General features: G+C 25.8%; 1 protein-coding gene across 1 annotated transcript in view; it reads left to right on the forward strand.

The window, feature by feature from the left end:
* The window catches only part of LOC100211423 (putative phospholipase B-like 2), a 47,612-nt gene that overhangs the window by 18,967 nt on the left and 15,562 nt on the right, over window positions 1–13,083 (forward strand). The window contains exons 6-7 of the mRNA XM_065808110.1: window positions 2,882–3,204; window positions 10,462–10,614. Of these exons, the coding sequence (XP_065664182.1) occupies window positions 2,882–3,204; window positions 10,462–10,614 (476 nt within the window). The remainder of the gene's footprint in view (window positions 1–2,881; window positions 3,205–10,461; window positions 10,615–13,083) is intronic.

Raw genomic sequence — 13,083 nt, forward strand, 5'->3', positions numbered from 1 at the left:
GAATTTGTTGCTTTTCTCCAGTGTCTTTGCCAGTCCTTTGAGTGAAGTTTTTTTTGAGGCGGTGAGCTGGTATCAATTCTTAATGCAGTATCAACAATTCTTAGACAAAACTTGAGAATTCTTTTACCACCATCAATTCCGAGCTTAACAAAATATTCACCAAAAATTTTGCAAGATTGAACAACATGGTTCACAAGACTTGATTAATCATTGCAGTAAGCAACAACCCCAACTCTAACAGAATTTCCTTTTCCATTGGTAATTTGTAAGCTAGTTACTGCAGGTGAGGAAATCACTCAAGTGTTGACCTGCTCTTAAGAAATTCTTATAAAAAATTGGGTCTGCCATTTTACTGCTTGATGTTTGGCTTACAGTTCTGACCAGTTTTAAATGCGTGACTATCAATCCATTGTTTGATAGTCTCACATTTAATTGTACATTTACAAGAGCTAGAGTGGTTAATTTTGGAGCGCTTGATAGTGGCTGGACACTACTTTGACCTGAAACCAAAACATACATATTTTATCTCTATATTCAATTTTTTTAGAAAGTTTGTTTAAAGCTTTCAAATTATTCATTTTTAAAGTGATTAGAAACTTGTTAAAAATATACTTCCCGAAACCTATCTTGATTTAAAGATTTTTTTTGAGTATGTATGTAAAAGTTATTAAAGTAAAAACCTCGGGTACCTCGGGTAATTGTAGATGGAAGCCCACCATATGGTTTAGCAAGACCAATAGTTCCTTCAGGGGATAATTCTTCATTGGAAATAACTCAAGATGCAATTTGTTTGGGTGCTCTGGAATCTTTTGTTGCTAAAGATTGAAGGTTTTTCCTGAACTTTATTTGAGAGTATTGGTGGGGCAAACCTTTTCTTGAGGGGCAGAGGCATATGCTGCAATGTAACTTTGGTTCTTCCTCAATAGTTGTTTGCTCCTTAAGAGGATGTTTTTCTTCCAGCTTTGAACTACCAATTTGGCAGATTAGGCAATAACACATCGTGCCTCTTGTTTCAGGTCTCACTTGTATTGAATTAAAATTAAACAAAGGAGGTAGTATAACTTCTTTCCCCTCTTATTTTCTGAGCAAAATTGTTCTACACAATTTGCGGAGTCCTTGAGGTACCAGAGAATCACTTATATTGATCTTTGTCTCTTACAGTTGGCATATTCGATCTGCTTGGAAAGCTTAAACATTTCAGATAGAGCAAGCACACAAATTTTTGATTTTCTTCGTGAACCTTTACTTGGTTTGGGATTGTGGCAATTCACTAAATCAAAACTTAACCTGAATGTATATTGTATAATAATCCATTAACATATTACAAATATTATTGACTACAAACAATTAAAATTAAAGAAAAAATTCCTTAAATTATCAGGAAATAATTCTTACATAATTTTTTCCTTTAAAGGAAATAGTTATTTAAATTAATGGCACTTTTCATACTTGTTGATATTTTAGATAAGATTTCATTTGATAACACATTCCTACAAAATATTTTCACTGCTCTTCAAAGGTCTATTCTCCTTTTCGTAAGATTCTCCTCTGACTGGCCCTTTAAACTTTTTATTTGTCAATTATTTTAGTTACCTAAATTTTTATATATTTTTTATGAAGTTATCTTTGTTAAAGCTTTTCAACCATTTTTTCAACATTTTCATACATTCTGATGTAGTTTATACCTTAGATGCTGATATTTTCATGCAATACATAAGCTAAGTCACTATTTTCTTAATCTATAACGTTTTGAAGTCTAAGTAGCAAAAAATGAACAAAATATAAACTAAAATTGCATTAAATCCTTAACCCGTAAACCTATCCAACTGAAATTTTTTTCTAAAGTTTGGTGCGGCCATATACTATATTTGCAACAATTTTTATCAATTTATATGAAGTGGTTCTTATTCTACAGGTGTTTTTATTGTTGCGCTATAAAGTCAAAATTTCACTTAATTTAAACATTCAAATTAAATTATTTTCTGCAGATAAAATTAAAAGATTTCAAAATTTGCATCACAGGGTACCTTGATGTGTACCCTATCACCCCCTATATGTGGCATTCTTGGGTCAGCTTGGTTAACATAATCAGGATCCATGCTAACCTTACCACACACTATTATCGCTCTTAAAATTATCAGGGGATATCATGAGGCAGTTCTCCTTTCTTTTATAGATTATATATTTACTATTATAGTTTTGTTATATAAAATATCATAACTATTTTTTTTTTAGTTGCAAGTAAAACTTGCTTTTAGCTTAGAAACAAAAAGAAAACAAGCTTAAGATATAATTTACTGCTTATAAATTATTTTATAATATAGTATAAGAGTATAAGCCACCCAACTTAAATTTATATTGTACCAGTCTAGGTTTTCTGATGAAACCAGACCACTGATTTAATATTCTGGTTAACGCTAAATTGTTTCTAACTTCACACAAAAAACGAACTATTAAATTTTTACCTTGCAATGGAAAGATGTTATTGTGTTTTTTGTGTATATTATTACAAAGAATTTATTTACTAAACAAAGCATAAAATGATTGGAAAAAAAGAAATTGTTTAAAATCTTTAGAAGCTTTATTTACTAAACAATGAATGAAATGATTAGAAAAAAAAAATTAAACTAATTTGTTGACAATTACTAGTATTTAAACAATCTTATTAAGCAACAGATTTAACTCTATTATTTTTTAAATACTGTTTAAAATTTTTTTGTGCCATAATAGGTCTTAAAGTGTAGGAATGGCACTGTCTGAATTCTGTTGAGTTGTGTGGATGAATGCACACTATACAAAATTTAGATGTGCACTGAGGTGTGTGCGCATGATTGCATGCAATTCCTTTTAAATAAAAAAGCTTTTTATATATTACTTCGAGGTTACACAAGAAACATCCATTAATAATGACAACGATAATCTTTGGGAATATGTTCAACCATCGTCTCTTTTTGAATGGGTCAGAAATATTGTTGCAAATCGATTAGCAAGTACTGCAAGTGAATGGTGTTATTTGTTTAAGCGGTACAATAGTGGTACATATAATAATCAATGGATGGTTATTAATTATAATTTATTTGAACCTGGGAAGCATATAAAGCCTGACACATTTTGGGTATTAGAACAACTTCCAGGGATTGTAGAGATGGCAGATATGTCAATATTTTTACAAGAGAATGGTTATTGGGCAAGCTACAATATTCCGTAAGTTAAGTTATTTTCTTATAAGTTTATTGGTTTTCATTACTTTTACTATTAAAAATAGTATGTTATTTAAAGAATTATTTAGCATAAGGAATATGCAATACGAGCTACGAGCAAGACATGTTGCTTTTTTAGAAAGAAAAAAAAAAAAAATAATAATAAAGATATTTAAAATATGGTTTTTTTTTTTTAATCAATAAAGTGATTGAAAAACAAAAGATTATATCTACAATAAAAATATGGCGCCAAGATTACTCAGTAAGATATTCTTGTATTTAAAATCTGACATTAATGCATTTGAAGATAATTATTTGAAAACAAAGTTTATTTTCACCTAAAAGATTTAATTGCTCAAACTATGATCTTAGTTCCAGAAAACTTAATTCGAAATCTTTGTGAACGTCTATTTGCTGAAGTTCTTGACAGATTTGATATCAAACAATTCAATGGAATAAAGGTAACATTTGACTATGAAAATCCTGTTGAAAAAACTCTGTAAAAGATACAAAATAGCGTTATGTATAGAAGATATCTATTTATTCTCCATATTGTTATGCGAAAAAAAAATTGCACAAAGAAATAAGTAAAGAAATTATATCAACAAAAAACAATGAAACTCTAATAAATTTCTTGTTTCCGCGTTAAAAGAATTGGTAGTTGTTTCTAAAGCAATTACAATTGAAATCAAATAAATAAATAAGGAACTTAGTTTTTTGAGAGAGAAAATACTTTTTCAAATCAATCTTATTGAAGACCTTAAAATAAAAAACAAACTTTGGAATTGAGTCAGAATCTATCAGTATCTTCCTAAGGAATCAAGTTCCAAATATAAATTTTGATTATAATGCACAAAGTGAAAAAAATTTTTCAAAGGCAGAACCAACAAAAAATGTTATTGAACAATCTTGTGGTAAACCATCCTCAAATGTTGAAACAAAAAATCAAGTTTCAAATATATATTTCAATTAACATGAACAAAGTGAAAATAAAGTTTCATATGCAGAAGTTACAAAAAACGTCATTCAACAGTCTTGCAGCAAACCATTCAAACTTTGAAACCATTAAAACTTTGAAACAAAAAAACAACTACTATTTCAAATAAAATTTGCAAATACCTCGGCTCAAAACCAATCACCCTCATGTACTTCCGATATAAATAAATTCAAAAATTCCAATAACACAATAAACAATGTTGATGATCTAAATAATTTCATTTAAGTAGATTGAAATAACAGACCCTCTAGTCAAGAAACAAATTTTTCCTTGAAAAAAAAAACATAAAATTGTCCAGCCTATTTTTGGCACTAAAATTTCAGAAAAAAAAAAAAGCTGATCAAAGAATATTTGTCAGTTTGAACTTTTTGTTGGAGGCATTAGCAATCAAATCAATGAAAAGAATTTAAAACTCTATATAAAAAGGGAAATAGGTGTGACAGCCATATTATTTAATTTAAACAAAGAAAATCAGTACAACAAAGAAAAGTTTTTTTTTCAATTTTACAAAGTTTGAATAAACAGCTCTGACAAAAACAAAATATTTAATCCTGCTCTATGGGATAACAATATATTTGATAAGCCGTTCCGAAAAAAGCGGCTATATTTAAACATTGTCCAAAATCTGGAAACCAGGAAGCTTTCTATAAATAAGAATGGATTCAGACAGTGCATTAATGGAAAACAAACTTCCGATAACATTTAAATTATGTACTTTTAACTGCCATGGACTTAAAATCAAATATTGAATATACTGAATCATTGATAACTTCTCATGATATAACATTTATATGTGAACATTGATTATCAAAACTAGAATATTACATTATCAAAAATATTTGTAAAAATCCTCACTCATCATACTTCAGGCAAATAAACACAAGCACAGTTGATCATTTGGTGGAAATAGGTTTCTTGTTTGGAAAAATTTGTTTCAAAATTTCATTATACTCTATGAAGATGATCATATTCTTGTAATAAACCTTATTAAAAATAATATTAACATTATCATTTTTGGTATTTATCTCTCTTTATCGCAAAATAATCGAACGTCTTTGGATAAATACACGAACCAATTAGATATAATTAAAGACCTTATTAATGATTATGAGAGTATTGGTGAAGCAATTGTAATTGGCAATTTTCAATTGTTTCCTGACAGAATATATGATTTATTAGAAAGATCGAACTTTGTTCGATCTTTCTAATAAATCACATATTCTGTCAGGAAACGATAAAAATAACTAATCCACGGCTTTATTAGAATTTATAAAAACAAATGATTTGAACTAAAAGACATAATTAAAGGTTCTGGCCCTAAAATAACGTACCAACATCATACATTACCAAATGCATCTTACATTGATCACATAGCTCTCTCAAGGAGTTCTATTCTTCGGTATGAGAATTGTATTGTATCCCCTTTTACTCTAAATATGAGTGATCATTTGCCAATATCAATTGTTATTGGACTTAGCAGGCAATCTCTCCAAGAAAATGTTAACAAAATTATAGACAATAATAGCATTCCTAATTATGTCTGAAATGACCAAAATTTTACACAAATATATAATAAGTGTTTAAATAACAATTTAAAAACTACAATGAAGAATTTATTAAATCTATTCTTCAATTACAAAAGGTGCATCTGATGTTCTTAGCCAACGCTTATTCTTGAAAAAATAATCTTTATATTCAAAATCTTGGTGGACTCCTGAGTTAAGCAGCAGCAAAAGCGTTCTTACATTTCATTTTAAGAGATGGGTTCCGAAAAATAAATAAGCTCGCTCACTTTACAAACAATACGTAAAAATCGGGAAGCTAAAAAATACGAACCCAATAAACTTCTGGAATACCTTCAGAAATAAAGTCTGATACAATCTCGAAACTATTTACTATAAATAATAAAAAGGGTAAAGAACTGACACATACTGCTTCGAATCCACCTTGTACCAAATTTGATGTGGTAATATTATCTGATGAAAATACTAAATTTCTAGTCTAAAATTAAACAAGACCAAAGATGTGTTTGGAATTTCTGCAAAACATTTAAAACATGCACGTTGCAAAGCCCTAACAGAGTTGCTAAGAAAGTTCTTTAACTTTACTATTAATCACGGTCAGGCCCCAAAATCAATGCCAACATCACTTATTATACCTCTTGCTAAATCTAATAAAAAAATATTAACTGATCCAAATAACTACCGTGGTATTAGCATCATTCCAATCTTTACAAAACTAATAGAATATCTTATTTTAGTTATCTGTCAAGAGATATAAGAAACTTATCCTCTTCAATTGGGCTTTACAAAAAATAGCTCAACTTTACCTGGCCGATTTGTTATAAGTCAAACAATTAAACAATACAACAACAATAACTCACCTGTCTATCTCTGTTCCCTAGATGCTGAAAAAGCATCTGACAGCTGTAGCTGGAACATTCTATTTGAGAAACTATACGACAACAAAAAATTACCACTTTATATTATTAATACTATATTGTCATTGTACCATGAAAGCAGTGCTTCTGTCACTTATCTACGATGCAAGTTGTATCCATTTTATCTAACACAAGGCGTGAGATAAGGATCGAGTCTGTCTCCTCACCTGTATAATATACACAAAGCTAAATTGAAACCATACAAAATGAAAGTATCATAGAGACATCAACATCTTTTTAAATCCAGACAGGTTCTAACCTGTCTGAAATTAAAAAGCTTATAGCAGCTTGTTATATATACAATAACGCTAATTGTATAAAGTTGAATGCTGACAAGTCTGAGTTCTTGTTCACTAGAAAAAAACAAATTGCAAACTGGGGTCAATGTTATAAAACTTTATCTGCGTAAAATGCTACTGGCACTAAAATTTACCAGCGTAAATGATTTTTTTCAATGTTATAAAATATTTTTAAAAATTACCGATGATAAACTTTCTACAGCCGAAATGTTTACAGTTGAAAAATGTTCCGGAGGAGCGACCTACGAAAATTTTCGTTTGAGATTCAAAGATATGAATATGTAGTTGTATAAACCTTCAGAAGTTTTTGGTTCAAAACTTTTCAAAGTAGTTACCTTGAGTTGAAAACTTATTAGAGATTCATTCATTTTAATTAAGTACACATTTCTTGATAAATTTTAATTTCAAGCAATTTCATTGTTAATTTTTTTCTACTGAATTAGTCATGTAAGAACTGTAACTTATTCTCAAAATTTAAAACTGCCCTCATTTACTATTTTTTAGAAAAACATTGCATAGAAATCTTATCCTTTTTGTCAACTTATTATTTGTAACCCTAACTCTGAGCTACTATTTATCTAATTTTTTTCTCTTTTATGTTGTGTTTTAATATTTTTTGTTAAGTTTAATAAGTTTAACAAAAAATATTAAATAATTATTTATTATTTTAATCTTTCTTAAACTGAAGTATTTTCTCTTCATCACTATTATTGTTATTGTTATAATTACTATACTTTTATAATTATAAATATTATAATTATTCTTACTGTTGTTAATATTGTTATATTTTTATTTTGATTTTACTGTTTTTGTTATATTAATTGACATAATATCAGCAACAATAATATTGTTGTTGTTATTATCATTATTATTATTATTGTTGTTATTTGTACTGTTGTTATTTTTATTATTATTATTATTATTAATATGGTATAGTGTATACTTTTTATAATCTTTATTAATTTTAATCGCTGTTATTACAACTATTATTTTTATTTACTCCTACTTGTAATATAATTATTATTGGCAAATATTTATTTGTAAGTAATGGATCAAACATATATATATATATATATATATATATATATATATATATATATATATATATATATATATATATATATACATATATATATATATATATATATATATATATATATATATATATATATATATATATATATATATAAATAAATATATATATATATATATAAATAAATATATATATATATATATATATTTGATCAATGATATATATATATATATATATATATATATATATATATATATATATATATATATATATATATATATATATATATATATATATATATATATATTTGATCAATGATATATATATATTTGATTTGATCAATATATATATATATATATATATATATATATATATATATATATATATATATATATATATATATATATATATATATATATATATATATATATATATATATATATATATTGATCAAATCAAATATATATATATCATTGATCAAATATATATATATATATATATATATATATATATATATATATATATATATATATATATATATATATATATATATATGTTTAAATGTTTATTTGTATCTAAATAAATTTTTGTTATAAGAATTTAGATAATGAGTTTCTGAATAATTCTTTTAATTCTTTTATATTTAAAGTTGTTTTTTTTAAAAGTTTATTTATGCAATTTTTCCTATTTTTTCCTATTTTTTCTATTTTTTCCAATAACAAATATACAAAATATGTATAGATTTTCTATATTTAAATCAACACAATTTTCTATAGAATTTTGAAAAAAATGGTCTTAGAATTCCAACTACAAAAAGTCTAGAAAATATTTTATTGAATCGCGATTGGTAGTCTAAAAAAACCTCTATTTCTATAGGCCATTTGTTTCAAAATGCCTATAGAAAATAGTATAAGTTATTTTTATAGAAAAACTATACAAATTTTTAACTATGATGTTTTTGAAATTTCAACTCAAAAACACTTTGTTTTTGAGAAAGTTTTGTCTCAAGAATGTTATTGATCCAGACAATAGATTTCTAAAAATAAATTCAGACCATAGATATCAGCAAAATTTGATGCGGAAAAGTTTTATAACATTGAATTAAAAGATATTTTACAACTCTAAATTTACGGCTGTAAAAATTCCTAGAGAAAAATAGAAGCTCTTCCTTTGCCTCACATAATCAATCAAATATTGATCAGTGCGATAATCCATACTCTTACTCATTCTGAAATCCGCTTTGCTCATCCAAGCTCTACTGGGATGCAAACTACTACTACTCTACTTAATGCAAAACAAAAAAAAAGTAAAAATTATTGTCTTAAAAAATACAATTCCTAAAAAAGATCTTCAGATGTTAAACTATACAATTGAGTTCTGAAACTAATTGGAGTGAAGGAAAATCTTCAAAAATATTCTTAAAGTAAATATTCCAATATAAACTTATTTCTATTCTATGGGCAATTCCGCAAGAGTTGTGGTTGTAAGATTTGACACTCTTTAAGCTATTAAAAATGAACCGAAATCAGAAATGACTTAAAACTTTCCAGAAATGTGCAATACTATCATATAATTTAGTATGTAAAAGTTACAGCATTAAAGTTTGTAAGCCGTTGTAACTGTGATGGTCGTAATAAAAAATCTAATTTTTTTTTTTTTTTTAAACATCTTCGCTTCCAACAAGGCTGCAAGCAGCCACTAATTAAAGTTGGAAGTTACTGAAAAAGAAAAGATGAAGATTGTAGAGCAAGATAACGATTGACAGACAACTTAAAAGATTGCAAATTATATGAGTCAGGAAAGCAAGATGAAGGAAGCGAATTCCAAAGAGCTGATGTTCGAGGAAAAAAACTAGACGAATAAGCGTTTTTGGAGCACTTAGGAACAGTCACAGAAAAAGGATGACACTTAATTGAATGACGAGTAACACGAGAATGAATTATAGTAGATGGCACAAGAGACGCTAGCTCTTTAGAGCAGTGCCCATTATAGTATTTGTAGAAAAGAGAAAGAGAAGCAATGCTTAAAAGCAGCAAACAAAACAACACAATCAATTGTTTTAGAAAAAAAGTATAAATGATTATTAACAAACATGTATATTATGTTAAAAAAATGCAATATATCATTATCAAAGTTCTCAATTATGGGTATACGATACGATTTTTAACACTGCACAACATGGCTATAAATAAGCGTCAAAACACGTTTATACGACCCTTACAACTTTAAAATCATGCAATGGTTGATAAAATGATTTTTTTAAATAACTTTTTTGCTTAAAATTATTTTTAAATTGTTAAAAAATGAGTTTTTGAGTTTAATATGTGTTTAGCATTTTTTTTCCCTCTTCCTCGCAGAATTGCCCATATACATATATATACTTACACATGTAGCAAAAGTATATTTTTTTTTATAAAGTATAATATTAGTAAGTATTAAAAATAGAGTTTTAAAAATGATTTAAAAGTTTATTTTTTATATTGTTTTTATAGATATTTTCCATATATTTATAACATCAGTGGGTATATGGATTCATTAAAGAAGTTCGGAGATTTTTTTGATTACAACCTAAATCCTCGTGCTCAGATATTTAAAAGAGATCATATGAAGGTATCAAACATGCAATCATTAATAAAACTAATGAGGTATTTTTTTTCATAAGAGATTGAACTTATCCTATTTTTATTTTGAGGAAATGTTTAAGTGTTTATTTGAATTAAAATTTGAAAATATAAAATTGCTTTTTTTGTTAACATAAAAATAACAGAAAACTAGTTATATTATCATGTTTTAAACTTATTTTTTGAACATTGTTTATTCCCAGTTACGCCATAACTCAGTTTTTTTGCAGTTACGTCGTATGTCAGTTTATTTATGGATGAAATGAGGAATATGATCAAAATGTTTTTTTTTTATATATATTTAAAAAAAAAAAACACAAAAATTTGTTTAAAATTTCTCATTATTAACTATTGTTTATAAACATTAAAAAAATTAGGAAAATAGTGAGACAAATAAATGAGCATATATATATTTTAATTATATATACATATATATATTTTAATTAAAAATATATACATATTTTAATTGGGTTTTTTTTTATTTAATTAAGTGTAATGCTTTGCTGTTTTTAAAGCAACTGACACTTAATAGTCTATTTGAAAAGTTATTTAATTGTAGCAATTAGAGTTGTAATTGCAAAAAAGAAAAAAAAAAGAAAAAAAGAAAAAGAAAATGACGGAAATAAGTATATAAGCAATAGATTTTAAAGTCAACAGTTTTAAATGACAGAAACTAAGTATATAAACAATAGGTTTATATACTTAGTTTCTAGTCAACAGTTTTAAAGTTAGCCATTTAATAAGATAACAAGAAGAAAATAAACAAGCTAAAAATCAAAATCAAAATAAATATATCACGGTTTTAAAATAAATATATTAAGATTTTAAAATAAATATATCATGGTTTTAAAATAAATATATCGCGTTTAAAATAAATATATCAACGTTTAAAAATAAATATATAACACTTTTAAAAATAATCAAATAAATACAAAATAATCACAATAAATATATCACGGTTTTAAAATTTTTTCCTAAATTTGACTATATTTATATTTAAGCAATTTCTAAAAATAAAAACTTTAGTATAAATTATGAAGTATATTATTTAATATTCAATTATATACAATTTTATTATAAAATATAGAATGATATACAATTATATTATGTAATAGAGTAAAACAGGGTAATATGAAATAGAGGATACAATCAAGTTTATTGTTTAATATTATTGTTTAATATTTTATATACACATAGTTATTTATTAACTAGTTAATAAATATATTTAATATAAATAGCTATTTATTGTAAAAAGTTATGCGTTGAAAACAAAATCAGGAAACTATATGGTTGAATAAAGCAAAATAAAACATTATTAACTTGGTAAATAAGGCTCTATTAATCAATTATGTCTGACTTAAAAAAGAGTCTAATTTTAATTATAAAATGTAAGGTAATAAATTTTATTTGTTGATAGACACATGGCACATACCAACTATCAGGTCGTACTCACAGTGAATAAAGAATATTTTATTTTTATAGAAAAAGTTATGGTGCAAGCCATTTCAACAGTTTTATCTAGTGACAAAGTTCAGAAATCTCTCAAAAGTATAATAAAGTCAACTGCAAGCAAAATCTTTTAGTTCTGGTAAAGTTTTAAAACGCATGCAAATAATCACTAGATTTCAAAACCAGTTTGTGTTAGCTCAATATCAATAAAATAAATTAAAACTGCATTTTGCACTAATAGCACAAAAGCAGCAAAGCAAACTAAAAACAAAGTAAGCCTAAAAAAATATGAAATAAATAAAGATAATAAATAAAATAATGTAAGGTTAACTTTGATGATGAGCAGCAAATAAATTATGTACTAACAACAACTTCAACCCCAGCCGGGTATAAGCTTAACTCAGAAAAAAGGTTATGCTTGGTTTCTGTTGCGTATTTTAAACCTTTTAAAACAAAACAAATAACACAAGCCAAGAATGATTTTCATTCCGTGAAATTGGCTTTTACTATTTACCATAGATACCAGTTAAAATACTAATGGCTTCGCCGTTACAGAAATGAAGTATTTTATTATAATAAATTTCCGTAAGGAATGTGAAACCACTGATAAAGACATAAGTGACATAAATTTGACTTTATATCCTCAAAAAGCATGTGTTAAACTCACCCGTAATACACACATGTTTTTGGTTTACGTCTGGATCATTACAAATATTTCTCTATACAGATTTGAATTCTGAAAAAGAAATTTTTTCAACATCATTATTTATCATTTATCAGGGAAGGATGAAATACTTTTATTTTTCAATTAAATAATGTAAAAATACTAATTAAAAAATTGTTTTTATTTGATTTATATATTTTAAATACAGCTCAAAGTTCTCTAAAATTAAAAAAAATCATTTTTACAGGAAATCATTTTTCTCTAGAAAAAAATTTCTTTGAAAGCTTTCAACTTATTCAATTGACACCGTTCGACTTTATACTGTAGTAAAAGCGGGTCAAACAAATCACTGAGCAATAAAAATCAAATAACTTTATTAT

The sequence above is a fragment of the Hydra vulgaris genome, chromosome 10 (assembly GCF_038396675.1).
Source record: "Hydra vulgaris chromosome 10, alternate assembly HydraT2T_AEP".
NCBI lineage: Eukaryota > Metazoa > Cnidaria > Hydrozoa > Anthoathecata > Hydridae > Hydra > Hydra vulgaris.